This window comes from Rhodnius prolixus, unplaced genomic scaffold (assembly GCF_049639745.1).
Source record: "Rhodnius prolixus isolate KJV_2025 unplaced genomic scaffold, Rpr scaffold_6, whole genome shotgun sequence".
NCBI lineage: Eukaryota > Metazoa > Arthropoda > Insecta > Hemiptera > Reduviidae > Rhodnius > Rhodnius prolixus.
The window spans coordinates 29,571,552-29,587,746 of NW_027411634.1; the positions used below are offsets into that span (position 1 = coordinate 29,571,552).

The 16,195-nt window shown below is 33.3% G+C and overlaps 1 protein-coding gene across 3 annotated transcripts in view; it reads left to right on the plus strand.

The window, feature by feature from the left end:
• AstA-R1 (allatostatin A receptor 1) overlaps positions 1-16,195 on the plus strand; it is a 295,256-nt gene that overhangs the window by 119,683 nt on the left and 159,378 nt on the right. For all 3 annotated transcript variants that reach the window (XM_074141330.1, XM_074141331.1, XM_074141332.1), the window contains exon 2: positions 1,128-1,325. In XM_074141330.1, the coding sequence (XP_073997431.1) occupies positions 1,128-1,325 (198 nt within the window). The remainder of the gene's footprint in view (positions 1-1,127; positions 1,326-16,195) is intronic.

The following is a 16,195-nucleotide window of genomic DNA, read 5'->3' on the forward strand; positions in this document are numbered from 1 at the left end:
TTCTGAAAAATGTATTGAGCGCTTCCAAAAAAATAAATAATCTGTGCCATTATTTAGTTGCTAATTTTTTGCTTCAGAATAATGTAACAAGTTTACAAAATTAATTTTTTTTTAACAAATACTTGTCACGAAGTCCCCGCAATACCAAAAATAAATAAATAAATAAAAATAAGAGTGGAACACATATTTTTATTAAGCAATAATATTCTGTTTAAAATTCAAAAAAAAATTTCTCAAGCTGGACTTTTAAGAAATTTATATAAGTTTCACATTTAACAGCATTGGTGCAACTAAATTCTGTAGTATGAATGAGTTTGAAACTTTGTATCATTTAGTTAAGTTATTTGTCTATTTCGAAGATCGGAACCTTTTATTTTATTTATTTTTACTATTTTTGTTTACTTGATCAAAAAGCATGCTTACTTCTATATAATTTATTATTTAAAATTTGTAAATAAAGAGCACTTATTTTGAGTATCTGAGAGAATTAAATTAATTTTTTTTAAACATAGTGGTACTAACTTTTTACGGTAAGGCTGTCTGTCTTTTAATTAGATATTTCATATAATTAATTTTGTTTCAAATTTTCTAAATATTTCATTTTATTACTTTTGTTTAAAACTGTTATTTTACTAGTATAACCCCAACTTTTTTGGTCTGAGGATCTAATAGAATAACTTGGAAGTATTTCTGGAAGTGAGAAACTAACTAATCGACTTCACCTGTTACCAGCCACACGTATAATAATGATCTATTAGTTTATCTTAGTCAGATCCGCTCCAATTGAAGGTCAAAATAGGAAAGTCTCAGGAGATTATTGATCGCATTCTAAATATATTTTAAGTATCTCTAAGTTCCAAGAATCGGATGTAATAAAGCAAATTAGGGCAACTCAGTTATGTCTTGAAAATAACTTGTTATTAGGTCTCAATAAAGAAATGAAAAAATATGGTATCATACTGACAGTATTTACACCAAATTGAAAATGTCTTTTTTGTCTTATTTTCATGCACAGAAATTGCAGAATCCTATACTAAACCTGATGCTGTTTCTTTATCCTTTTGAATTATTGGTTTGTTTTCTTAATTACTTTTCTAAAAATTTGGTTACCATTTCTTCTTTTTCAGGTTTCATTCTTTGCAACAGCCTATGTGATACCATTGGCTCTGATATGCGGCCTGTATCTAGTGATGCTGGTGAGACTGTGGGGCGGTGCTGCACCCGGTGGAAGGTGTTCCGCTGAATCCAGACGAGGAAAGAGAAGAGTAACAAGAATGGTGCTTGTGGTCGTGGCCATATTTGCTATTTGCTGGTGTCCCATTCAAGTAAGCTTTTCAATTTGTTATTTCATCTACGTAGATCTAAATAAGTGTGAGAGAATACAAAACCTGGATCTATTGATTTCAAAGTATCGAGATTAATTACTGGATAGTTTGTCTTCTTTTAACAATTTTCTTTGGAACATTACATTCTAAAGTTCCTCCCAGGTGCTAATATCTTGGCGTCTATGTGGGCTGTAACACAGCACGTGGACGTTAACATCAATCATCAACCGATTCCAAGTGGGCTGTGAGGAGCTCTTGCCCATCATGTGCGCTAGGTCATCCTCTTCTGCAGTTATAACAACCTGATAGCTAATTGCAGCGTGCGGTAGTTTTTACTACCACTCCTATATGACAACATTTTTACTCCTATTCTGAAAGAGCTACATCGTTAAAAATTTTAAAGAAGAGATGGACAACCATTTTGACAAACAGTCAACACTAAAATATTTCAGTAACTATCCCCTTTTTTGCTACCACAATTTAATAATTGTAAATAATGTTGTTAAATAGAAAATAGAAGCTGTTTTTGCTACCTATTTGTAGCAAGCGTTCTAAAATTTAAAACAAACATTTCCCTAACTGGAAAATCTTCTAGAACTAGGAAAATGAGCTAATATCACATCTAAAAATAAACTTCTTAACGTTTCCAAGGACCGTCAAAACAAGTAATAATGACTGAATCTATTTATACCTTGTTATTGAAAATATTATTAATGATAACCGATACTTTGACTGCGTTGAAGACAATAAACTTCCTCGTTTTTAAAGCATATTATTAAATTGCTCGTGATAGCTTTCAAAATAATAAATTATTCTCTATTAAATTCAACTTGACAAGCACTTCAGTTTACAAAAGCGCTCAAGATAATAATAATTAGTTTAACAATTTAAATACTCTCTAATAAACGGTCTAATTAAGGTTTTAATTATAGGATTACGTCTTGAGTGAAACCGACCATATCCTACCTTGTTGGCTTTCAGATAATTCTAAAGCTTTAAGTTGTTTCAGTTGTTGCGGTAAAATAGAGATTGCAACTGAAAAATAATAATAATAAAAAAGTTTATTTAGTGCTAACGAATGGAAATACAGCCCACTTAGTTTGGTACTTTTATTTGGTTGAGTAACAGTACACTGCGACCTTTGAGATGTGTTGTGACCCTGTTACTAATGCCAGTTGAATCCCTACAAAACTCACTTCCAGTCCCAGATATCCAATAAAACCAGTTGTGACTTGATTTATCATCTGGAAACTCCCCCAGTGAATCTTCCTTGGATATTTCTTCTATCATCTCGAAGAATGCAGTATTTATTTCTGGTGTCATCGCGTTCCAGCCTCAGCTTCTTCAGGTACTCTCTGAGTACTAATGAGTAAGCACTTAATATTGTAAGTTTAATGAAATCTACTCAGGTGATTTTCAAGAAAATGCGGATAAAACTTAAACCACTTAGGGAATTTACACCTGATATCCAAAATTCAAATATTGCCTACTTTTTCTTTTTAAGAAATAAATAAAAAAATAAATAAAAGCAAGAATAAAGTGACAAAAATCGAAGAATGTAACTATGCAAGTGATTTATTTAATCATGCAGCTGCAATTCTCACTACTTAGACATCATTCTATTACATTTTAAGATTCAAAGCTTTAATCTTGAGTAAAGGGGAGTGTAATACCTATTCGTCTATTCCTTCCACAACAGAATGTCGTAGCAACAAGCCATTTAGCCGAACGATTTGCCCGCTCTTCCTTCATCTTCTACAGTCCCTCAGAGATAGTGTGTTCTGGTAGTCAGTGTTCCCTTCGTCACCATTAACTACAACTCTTGGAAGTAATCCAATCTCCTCTAAATCAGATTCATCCAACCATTCCAGCCTGGATATATATATATATATATATATTATTTCATATATGAAGCTCAACGGAATAATAACTACACAATAACCTTTGATAGAAATGTATTGAGGTAAATTTATTTTTACATTCATTTGTTATTCCTTGAATGAATTGCTAATTAATAAAAATAATGTAAATTAATTCCTAATAAGCGAATAAATTAAATAAATGCAAAAATAATTTTATTGTACAAAACAAAATGAATTAGCGTTATTGATTTCTAAATCAATTGTATTCAATTATTGTAGTTTCATTTAATCGGAAAATTAATTCAAATTAATTTTTGCCATCACTTCTCTTTTACCTAGTTTTCCATGTGAGAATAGACTCCCCGACTCTTGAGTATACTTCGCGGTTATCCTGTACTGTTGTTCTTGTTTCTTTCAATTCTTTTATAACATTTCACTGGTTTTGGCACATGTAAAATTAAAAAACGTGAAATTATCCACTTCAAATGACAAAATAACTTTATAAACTTGAAATAATTTTGTTTTGGTTCGTTTTGGGAGAAACTTTGTCTTGAGAGGATTATCCTCATTAATTTTAGCTTATGTAAATCAACAGGTGTAGATAAATTCGAATGGCGAGAGGGTGCCTGCCACATTTCCATTCACCCCACCCCCACTACTCTATATTATTATCTAAAGTTTCCAATTTAAATCTTATTATTAAAAAGAAGTCCAGTTTTCAATTATATTCAAAGTTTATAAACCATTTGAATTCAGTTTTGAAAGATATAGAAACATACATTCAGTGCTGTTGCCAAATTAATTGAAACATTAATTCCTAATTAGTTTCTGAAACTTCTCTACAGTAAAATGATTACAGAAGTACATATTACTATAATTAGTTCTGAATGACTAGTTCCGTAGGGGGAACGAAATTTCCTTTAAAATAGTTAATTACTGTAATTATTGTCGAAAACTACTCTGATATTCTGGGACCGTAGGTATTTGGATGCCGAGTTTGGTTTATTGTGTGCAAGGAACAACATCAGGATATTTGAGCGAAATGGGTATGTGCAAAAACAAATTCATTTTCCTAACTAAAAAAAAGTAAGTGGGAGAAGTCAGGCTCTGTAGAGGATTTATTTTTAGAAGGCATGGAGAATGCCATTCAAATAGCAGCAAAGAATTTTGGAGCTAATGAACTTAGTGGTGAAGTGTCGCCTTGCAATTAAAAATTTAGATGAGTAAGAATTCTTTAAATTCATTATTAATGCAATATACATTTATTTTCCTAAATTAAATTTAATGTATACTGTTCTTTTTTTGAGTTACTAATCTCCAAGAATTTCCAGCGCAAAAATTATTGATATATATTTACGAACCTTACAGCCTTAGTTTCACATCCCACCAATTAGTGGCGCTCCCGTACAGGTCATAAGATTGCCAGAACCATTTATGCTCTCACCCCAATTTATTATTTTTTTAAAAACGTCTCATGTCTCATGTCTTATGCTTTATTGCCACATTTCGTCTCCGAAGAGGTGGACTGAACTTTCATCGGGACCCAGGGTTAATGTTTTCTAACCTATTGCGCCGTATAAGATGACACAGGCTGATTTGTCGGCATCATGTGGAAACGTTGACCAGTTGTACAGCGGTACAGGTTGAGTTGTGCTGTTTGCCTTGACCAGCTGCAGCTAATGAATGGCATGAACTTGTGTGACGCATATTGACTTAACTCTCCTACTTAAAACGTCTAAGGGTTGCAAAAGGGTAGACCATTCGGAACAGGCAACAAATATTCACTACTGACATCTAGTCTCGCTTGTCTTCGTCTATGTTCCTGCAAACTCTGCGTGGATGCACAATATTCACGGAAATGAGGGCAGAAATCTGAGCGAGGAGTTAACATTGAAGTTGTAGAACTATAAACCTATTAGGGAATTAAATACTAATTTGGCTTAATTATTTTGGATATTTTTTTACTTTTTCTTACTACTATTAACTAGTATTAAGAGATGAGTATATACTCATCTAACTAAAATGTTCAGTATAGAGTGTTGCACAAAATAATTTAATCAAGATTGGGTTTAATTCTTATTTAAAAGAATATAAAGTGGAATTACAATTGTTAAAAAGCGAATTACTTGCCCAGTGAAATAATGCTCTAAGATACTTTAATACTTTTTAAGTTGGTGATCAGTGGGAGTTGTGTGATTTAATAATTGACTGTTGTGCACTTTTAAAACATAATTGGTTTTAAAGTTTTTAAGATCAATATGTTCAATAAAAACGTTTGTTTACAGCTGGACGTCACCATATGGGAGTATGTAATTCCTTTTTTTAAAAAAAAAACAATAAAAAACGCCAAAGATCTCTTTCAGAAAAGTTTTTGCGACGACAGATTAGTGCTTAGTCGCTCTATAAAGCCTTAAAGTTGTGGCAGAACCATCTTAGTTTATTTTTCTCAACTATTTCAACTATGTTATTGTGTCAACGTTGAATCTAATTAACGTATTTTTTCTGTAAAACAAAGGGCTCCAGCCACTCTTCTCCTGGGCGTTTGAGTCACTGCATTTATCCTGGCCTAGCTATTCGAACAGCACTTACACTGACACCTCTTCAACACCCTTAAAAAAATATACAGTATCTGAATAAGATAGTGAACCACATGGGCTTAGAGAACAGGAAAAATCTTGCTCTTACAAATTGATGACAGGCTCCTACATCTATGAACCAACACTGACAATAAACAAAGTCCACAATACAGCTTTATAAGCTACTCTCTGTACAAATCACTTTCTGATCACACATGATCTTACACCGCTTACTTGTCTTATATAATATTTCATTGTTATTGTTTGATTATGACTATTAGGCTTCAATATGGGAACCCGCGACCGGTTTGAGTAAAAGGCAGCGACAACAGAATTTGAAAACTTCTGTCTTGGAGACTCGAGGTCTTTATTTTTAATTTTTTTAATTATTTTATTTTTAGAGGAACCCACTCCAAACAGACATAAACCTACTTATGTCTTTGTTCATCTCCTACCTCTGGGTCCACTTTTCACCGCTCTCTTGAAGCGGCAGCTGATATCTTTACAAGATATTTTTGTACCAATACCTCCCGCCCAATCGGGTGTGTTACTTTTCTGGCTGATGGCCAGTTTTTTATATTTTTATTTTTAGTTCTTGGCAATTTTCTCAAAGCTTACACTTGATTTTCTTTAAACTTTTCTAGGGTCACCTATTCTATTTTATACTTCTATTCAAACCAAATCTATGGTTTTGGAAGTTTTATGCAGTTCATTGCAGTGTGCTGATTTACTACCTTGGAACAGAAAATTAAATATTAAAATTTGATGAGTAGATTTGGTAAATTTAAAAGTGGTTTTGAATGTTTGATAATTCTTGAGCTTGATGTTTCTAAGCTTGGAAACAAATAAATCGTACCACATCTTCTAAACTTTTTACCTATTTCTTACCAGTGTTTTTGTTTTCACACTAATAAATCTTAAAACTAAAGTTTTGCAGAGAAATATTATACTTTTGAAGACTATTTATGTCTGAACTATGCATCATATACAGTGCAATATTACAATAAAGTTTCAAAGCTCACCTGCGCTTAAACAATCCTGCTTTCTCATTCTGCTTCTTTATTTCCTTTTCTATTTCTTAGAAACGTAACTTTAAACTTAAAAAACACTTTTCCGTTTCCATCAACTTCCTTTTCGTTTTTCGTCAGGAAATCTAGTACAACTTTTGATTTATTGCTTTTTGTTTTTAAATAAGTCAGAGATTCAGTTCTTTATGGCCGATATGTTTCTTTTAAATTTTTATAAAACTGTGTGGTTGTTTATTTGCTTAAAAAAAATCACTTTTAACATTTAACATTCAATAAAATTCTTTTTTCCTAAAATCCTTCATTTTCAACAAACTTTTTTTTCGACGTTTTTCATCAAAGCAAGAAACAGACCTTGGTATAAAACAAAAAGCATGTCGAATGCCCTTAAGGTTTTATCTCATTTAATTAAATTAGAATTTACTTTGCCTTTTGTCTTTTTTGTAGTTTTGGCCTTACAGCTGATCCTGCTCCTGCAATTGCCCTCTGGTATGGTTTTTGGACGTCATTACTCTTGTATTGCTGTAACGCAGATATTCAGGATTACTTTGTACTCTCGCTTTTCTTCCTTAGTATCAGAATGATTCGATTGTATAGTTCTTCACTGTTAACCACAAAAATTAAACATTTATCACCCTTGCTAGGCGTGATTTTCAAGTTACATGACATTTATGCCATTTTACCTTCAAATCAGGGTGATTCTATTCTTCAATGATCTACTTTTTTGGATGTCAGAAATAGAAGTTACAACTCTTGTTGGTCTAACAAGGTGAGATTAAGAAAAAAACTGAGCTGGGAAATTAGATCTGGGTTGAAAATTGTTTAGATAAGATTTCCAGCAAAGAGAAATTGTAACCGTATAAGGGCTTCGTGCTAACCAAGGAACAGTTGGTCTAGAATCACGTGATGGGAACACAGAGATAAAAAAGTGATACTGCACAATTTTATTAATTTCATTAGTTTACATTCCTAATGAACTCAAGGTCTGCAAGAATGGAAATTTTACTAACAGTAAAACCTAACTCTGCTTTTTCTCCTGAATTCCACTAAATTGTTCTTTCAGGGAACTATTTCAAAATAGTTCTCCAGACTTGTACCGACTAAGCAGGATGTTATTTGGGAATAGTTTATTTTTGGTGGTCATGGCAACATGAACCTCTCTCATTCTCCTTTCCGCGTATCGTGCCACTGTTTTGTCTAACTTTTTTTATGGCTGATCTGACTTCTTTTTTGCCCTGATTGCTTCGCTAGATTTTTGACTCAAAGTTTTGCCTACCTCAGGAAGCACATTTCGGAGACTTACATTTTTGATAGTCATTGTTCACTAGAAAGTATTTAGATCTGTGCACAGAAATTTCTATACAGCTGGATTTTTTTTCTGTAACTCACAACCTACTCACATAATAAAACCCAGCGGAAGACTATAAATTGGCCGAAACGTTGGCTAAAGACTTAGTTCCTGTTTTTTATGTTGACCGATTCCTCGCTTGTTTAATTCTAAATAGATAAATATAAAAGTTAAAGTATTTTTATTTAAATTATTTAATGGCTTCAGCAATATTCTTTCTAAAATCATTAAAGTATGGTAAATTTTAGTTTTCTATTTTTTGGTAATAATAAAACCAGTAAAACGGAAGGAAAACAATATTTTCTTAACTTTACAATTTTATTATTCTTCCAGATTACTTAGAATGTAGTTATTGCTTTTTTGTTTTTGAACATTAACTAAATATTAACTACAACATCAAACTTATGTAGATTTAAGGCTGGATGTCACCTGATTCATTGTAAGACTGGATTTTGGCTCAGTACCAAAATGCAAATATATTCTTGTGTCTGCAAACATTAAAGGAACGTCGGGAAGATAATCATGAAGAGGAAGCAAACGTTAAGGAAATAGGAAGATATAATAGCCCAGAGTTTAGTTCTATATCTTCTTCATATTTACACACAAAGAGAGTGACAATATTCGCGGTGGGTTTTGTTTGCGGTTGGTACAGATTGTGTAAAGGTTTTGTGAACTGACTTTAGAACTTTAGTTTCAAGTAGAAATAATTTCTAATTAAACTTCTACTTTGATGTAGAAATTTGAATTTGCTCTCAGATTAAATGATAATAATAGTGTGCTGTATTAGCCCGCCCTTACATATTAAAATAAAAAATTTAGTCTAAAATAAATGAAAAAAAATAAAAACCTTACTGAACTAATAATTCAAGCAAAATGCCTTCTTATTAAAACAACACTCCAATTGAGGAGGAGTTAAAACTTATCTCCTCCATAATTCCCAAAAGTAGAGTCATTGTTTTGCTGTGAAATGGGGCCCTTATAATACCCACAGTAAACAACAGATTATTCGTATGAAATTTTGTAGTCTTGCACACTTTAATTTACTGAGTAGATTACTACAGTTTTCTTGAGTACAGATCCATTAGTTGAGAAGATATTGAGAGTTGAAATTTTTTTGGGTTATGGTTTTGCTGTGAAATGGGGCCCTTATAATTCCTACAGTAAACAACAGATTATTCGTATGAAACTTTCTGCTCTTACACACTCTGTTTTACTAATTAGTATGCTATAGTTTTGTTGAGTACAGATCAATTAGTTGAGAAGATATTGAGAGTTGAAATTTTTTTGGGTCATGGTTTTGCTGTGAAATGGGGCCCTTATAATTCCCACTGTAAACAACAGATTATTCGTAAGAAATTTTGTGCTCTTACACACTCTGTTTTACTGAGTAGTATGCTATAGTTTTATTGTGTACGGATCCATTAGTTGAGAAAACATTGAGAGCTGAAATTTTTTTGGGTCATGGTTTTGCTTTAATATTGGGCCCTGATATCCCCCTTAGTAAACAACAGATTATTCGTATGAAACTTTCTGCTCTTACACACTCTGTTTTACTGAGTAGTATGTTATAGTTTTCTTGAATACAGAACCATTAGTTGAGAAGATATTGAGTGTTGAAATTTTTTTGGGTCATGGTTTTGCTGTGAAATGGGGCCCATATAATACCTACAGTAAACAACAGATTATTCGTATGAAATTTTGTGCCCTTGCACACTTTATTTTACTGAGTAGTTTGCTATAGTTTCGATGAGTACAGATCCATTAGTTGAGAAGATATTGAGAGTTGAAATTTTTTTGGGTCATGGTTTTGCTGTGAAATGGGGCCCTTATAACTCCCACAGTAAACAACAGAATATTCGTATGAAACTTTCTGCTCTTACACACTCTGTGTTACTGAGTAGTATGCTATAGTTTTCTTGTGTACAGATCCATTAGTTGAGAAGATATTAAGAGTTGAAATTTTTTTGGGTCATGGTTTTGCTGTGAAATGGGGCCCTAATAATACCCACAGTAAACAACAGATTATTCGTATGAAATTTTCTGCTCTTACACACTCTGTTTTACTGAGTAGTTTGCTATAGTTTCCATGAGTACAGATCCATTAGTTGAGAAGATATTGAGAGTTGAAATTTTTTTTGGTCATGGTTTTGCTGTGAAATGGTGCCCTTATAATTCCCACTGTAAACAACAGATTATTCGTATGAAATTTTGTGCTCTTACACACTCTGTTTTACTGAGTAGTATGCTATAGTTTTGTTGTGTACAGATCCATTAGTTAAGAAGACATTGAGAGCTGAAATTTTTTTGGGTCATGGTTTTGCTTTGATATTGAGCCCTGATATCTCCCTCAGTAAACAACAGATTATTCGTATGAAACGTTCTGCTCTTACACACTCTGATTTACTGAGTAGTATGTTATAGTTTTCATGAATACAGAAACATTAGTTGAGAAGATATTGAGTGTTGAAATTTTTTTGGGCCATGGTTTTGCTGTGACATGGGGCCCTTATAATACCCACAGTAAACAACAGATTATTCGTATGAAACTTTCTGCTCTTACACACTCTGTTTTACTGAGTAGTTTGCTATAGTTTCCATGAGTACAGATCCATTAGTTGAGAAGATATTGAGGGTTGAAATTTTTTTTGGTCATGGTTTTGCTGTGAAATGGTGTCCTTATAATTCCCACTGTAAACAACAGATTATTCGTATGAAATTTTGTGCTCTTACACACTCTGTTTTACTGAGTAGTATGCTATAGTTTTGTTGTGTACAGATCCATTAGTTGAGAAGATATTGAGTGTTGAAATTTTTTTGGGTCATGGTTTTTCTGTGAAATGGGGCCCTTATAATACCCACAGTAAACAACAGATTATTCGTATGACATTTTGTGCACTTGCACACTTTATTTTACTGAGTAGTTTGCTATAGTTTCCATGAGTACAGATCCATTAGTTGAGAAGATATTGAGAGTTGAAATTTTTTTGGGTCATGGTTTTGCTTTGATATTGGGCCCTGATATCTCCCTCAGTAAACAGCAGATTATTCGTATGAAACTTTCTGCTCTTACACACTCTGTTTTACTGAGTAGTATGTTATAGTTTTCTTGAATACAGAACCATTAGTTGAGAAGATATTAAGAGTTGAAATTTTTTTGGGTCATGGTTTTGCTGTGAAATGGGGCCCTAATAATACCCACAGTAAACAACAGATTATTCGTATGAAATTTTCTGCTCTTACACACTCTGTTTTACTGAGTAGTTTGCTATAGTTTCCATGAGTACAGATCCATTAGTTGAGAAGATATTGAGAGTTGAAATTTTTTTTGGTCATGGTTTTGCTGTGAAATGGTGCCCTTATAATTCCCACTGTAAACAACAGATTATTCGTATGAAATTTTGTGCTCTTACACACTCTGTTTTACTGAGTAGTATGCTATAGTTTTGTTGTGTACAGATCCATTAGTTAAGAAGGCATTGAGAGCTGAAATTTTTTTGGGTCATGGTTTTGCTTTGATATTGGGCCCTGATATCTCCCTCAGTAAACAACAGATTATTCGTATGAAACGTTCTGCTCTTACACACTCTGATTTACTGAGTAGTATGTTATAGTTTTCTTGAATACAGAAACATTAGTTGAGAAGATATTGAGTGTTGAAATTTTTTTGGGTCATGGTTTTGCTGTGACATGGGGCCCTTATAATACCCACAGTAAACAACAGATTATTCGTATGAAACTTTCTGCTCTTACACACTCTGTTTTACTGAGTAGTTTGCTATAGTTTCCATGAGTACAGATCCATTAGTTGAGAAGATATTGAGAGTTGAAATTTTTTTTGGTCATGGTTTTGCTGTGAAATGGTGTCCTTATAATTCCCACTGTAAACAACAGATTATTCGTATGAAATTTTGTGCTCTTACACACTCTGTTTTACTGAGTAGTATGCTATAGTTTTGTTGTGTACAGATCCATTAGTTGAGAAGATATTGAGTGTTGAAATTTTTTTGGGTCATGGTTTTGCTGTGAAATGGTGCCCTTATAATTCCCACTGTAAACAACAGATTATTCGTATGAATCTTTCTGCTCTTACACACTCTGTTTTACTGAGTAGTATGTTATAGTTTTCTTGAATACAGAACCATTAGTTGAGAAGACATTGAGAGCTGAAATTTTTTTGGGTCATGGTTTTGCTTTGATATTGGGCCCTGATATCTCCCTCAGTAAACAACAGATTATTCGTATGAAACTTTCTGCTATTACACACTCTGTTTTACTGAGTAGTATGTTATAGTTTTCTTGAATACAGAACCATTAGTTGAGAAGATATTGAGTGTTGAAATTTTTTTTGGTCATGGTTTTGCTGTGACATGGGGCCCTTATAATTCCTACAGTAAACAACAGATTATTCGTATGAAACTTTCTGCTCTTACACACTCTGTTTTACTAATTAGTATGCTATAGTTTTGTTGAGTACAGATCAATTAGTTGAGAAGATATTGAGAGTTGAAATTTTTTTGGGTCATGGTTTTGCTGTGAAATGGGTCCCTTATAATTCCCACTGTAAACAACAGATTATTCGTAAGAAATTTTGTGCTCTTACACACTCTGTTTTACTGAGTAGTATGCTATAGTTTTATTGTGTACGGATCCATTAGTTGAGAAAACATTGAGAGCTGAAATTTTTTTGGGTCATGGTTTTGCTTTAATATTGGGCCCTGATATCCCCCTTAGTAAACAACAGATTATTCGTATGAAACTTTCTGCTCTTACACACTCTGTTTTACTGAGTAGTATGTTATAGTTTTCTTGAATACAGAACCATTAGTTGAGAAGATATTGAGTGTTGAAATTTTTTTGGGTCATGGTTTTGCTGTGAAATGGGGCCCATATAATACCTACAGTAAACAACAGATTATTCGTATGAAATTTTGTGCCCTTGCACACTTTATTTTACTGAGTAGTTTGCTATAGTTTCGATGAGTACAGATCCATTAGTTGAGAAGATATTGAGAGTTGAAATTTTTTTGGGTCATGGTTTTGCTGTGAAATGGGGCCCTTATAACTCCCACAGTAAACAACAGAATATTCGTATGAAACTTTCTGCTCTTACACACTCTGTGTTACTGAGTAGTATGCTATAGTTTTCTTGTGTACAGATCCATTAGTTGAGAAGATATTAAGAGTTGAAATTTTTTTGGGTCATGGTTTTGCTGTGAAATGGGGCCCTAATAATACCCACAGTAAACAACAGATTATTCGTATGAAATTTTCTGCTCTTACACACTCTGTTTTACTGAGTAGTTTGCTATAGTTTCCATGAGTACAGATCCATTAGTTGAGAAGATATTGAGAGTTGAAATTTTTTTTGGTCATGGTTTTGCTGTGAAATGGTGCCCTTATAATTCCCACTGTAAACAACAGATTATTCGTATGAAATTTTGTGCTCTTACACACTCTGTTTTACTGAGTAGTATGCTATAGTTTTGTTGTGTACAGATCCATTAGTTAAGAAGACATTGAGAGCTGAAATTTTTTTGGGTCATGGTTTTGCTTTGATATTGAGCCCTGATATCTCCCTCAGTAAACAACAGATTATTCGTATGAAACGTTCTGCTCTTACACACTCTGATTTACTGAGTAGTATGTTATAGTTTTCATGAATACAGAAACATTAGTTGAGAAGATATTGAGTGTTGAAATTTTTTTGGGCCATGGTTTTGCTGTGACATGGGGCCCTTATAATACCCACAGTAAACAACAGATTATTCGTATGAAACTTTCTGCTCTTACACACTCTGTTTTACTGAGTAGTTTGCTATAGTTTCCATGAGTACAGATCCATTAGTTGAGAAGATATTGAGGGTTGAAATTTTTTTTGGTCATGGTTTTGCTGTGAAATGGTGTCCTTATAATTCCCACTGTAAACAACAGATTATTCGTATGAAATTTTGTGCTCTTACACACTCTGTTTTACTGAGTAGTATGCTATAGTTTTGTTGTGTACAGATCCATTAGTTGAGAAGATATTGAGTGTTGAAATTTTTTTGGGTCATGGTTTTTCTGTGAAATGGGGCCCTTATAATACCCACAGTAAACAACAGATTATTCGTATGACATTTTGTGCACTTGCACACTTTATTTTACTGAGTAGTTTGCTATAGTTTCCATGAGTACAGATCCATTAGTTGAGAAGATATTGAGAGTTGAAATTTTTTTGGGTCATGGTTTTGCTTTGATATTGGGCCCTGATATCTCCCTCAGTAAACAGCAGATTATTCGTATGAAACTTTCTGCTCTTACACACTCTGTTTTACTGAGTAGTATGTTATAGTTTTCTTGAATACAGAACCATTAGTTGAGAAGATATTAAGAGTTGAAATTTTTTTGGGTCATGGTTTTGCTGTGAAATGGGGCCCTAATAATACCCACAGTAAACAACAGATTATTCGTATGAAATTTTCTGCTCTTACACACTCTGTTTTACTGAGTAGTTTGCTATAGTTTCCATGAGTACAGATCCATTAGTTGAGAAGATATTGAGAGTTGAAATTTTTTTTGGTCATGGTTTTGCTGTGAAATGGTGCCCTTATAATTCCCACTGTAAACAACAGATTATTCGTATGAAATTTTGTGCTCTTACACACTCTGTTTTACTGAGTAGTATGCTATAGTTTTGTTGTGTACAGATCCATTAGTTAAGAAGGCATTGAGAGCTGAAATTTTTTTTGGTCATGGTTTTGCTTTGATATTGGGCCCTGATATCTCCCTCAGTAAACAACAGATTATTCGTATGAAACGTTCTGCTCTTACACACTCTGATTTACTGAGTAGTATGTTATAGTTTTCTTGAATACAGAAACATTAGTTGAGAAGATATTGAGTGTTGAAATTTTTTTGGGTCATGGTTTTGCTGTGACATGGGGCCCTTATAATACCCACAGTAAACAACAGATTATTCGTATGAAACTTTCTGCTCTTACACACTCTGTTTTACTGAGTAGTTTGCTATAGTTTCCATGAGTACAGATCCATTAGTTGAGAAGATATTGAGAGTTGAAATTTTTTTTGGTCATGGTTTTGCTGTGAAATGGTGTCCTTATAATTCCCACTGTAAACAACAGATTATTCGTATGAAATTTTGTGCTCTTACACACTCTGTTTTACTGAGTAGTATGCTATAGTTTTGTTGTGTACAGATCCATTAGTTGAGAAGATATTGAGTGTTGAAATTTTTTTGGGTCATGGTTTTGCTGTGAAATGGTGCCCTTATAATTCCCACTGTAAACAACAGATTATTCGTATGAATCTTTCTGCTCTTACACACTCTGTTTTACTGAGTAGTATGTTATAGTTTTCTTGAATACAGAACCATTAGTTGAGAAGACATTGAGAGCTGAAATTTTTTTGGGTCATGGTTTTGCTTTGATATTGGGCCCTGATATCTCCCTCAGTAAACAACAGATTATTCGTATGAAACTTTCTGCTATTACACACTCTGTTTTACTGAGTAGTATGTTATAGTTTTCTTGAATACAGAACCATTAGTTGAGAAGATATTGAGTGTTGAAATTTTTTTTGGTCATGGTTTTGCTGTGACATGGGGCCCTTATAATTCCCACCGTAAACAACAGATTATTCGTATGAAATTTTGTGCTCTTACACACTCTGTTTTACGGAGTAGTATGCTATAGTTTTGTTGTGTACAGATCCATTAGTTGAGAAGACATTGAGAGCTGAAATTTTTTTGGGTCATGGTTTTGCTGTGAAATGGGGCCCTGATATCTCCCTCAGTAAACAACAGATTATTCGTATGAAACGTTCTGCTCTTACACACTCTGTTTTACTGAGTAGTATGTTATAGTTTTCTTGAATACAGAAACATTAGTTGAGAAGATATTGAGTGTTGAAATTTTTTTGGGTCATAGTTTTGCTGTGACATGGGGCCCTTATAATACCCACAGTAAACAACAGATTATTCGTATGAAACTTTCTGCTCTTACACACTCTGTTTTACTGAGTAGTTTGCTATAGTTTCGATGAGTACAGATCCATTAGTTGA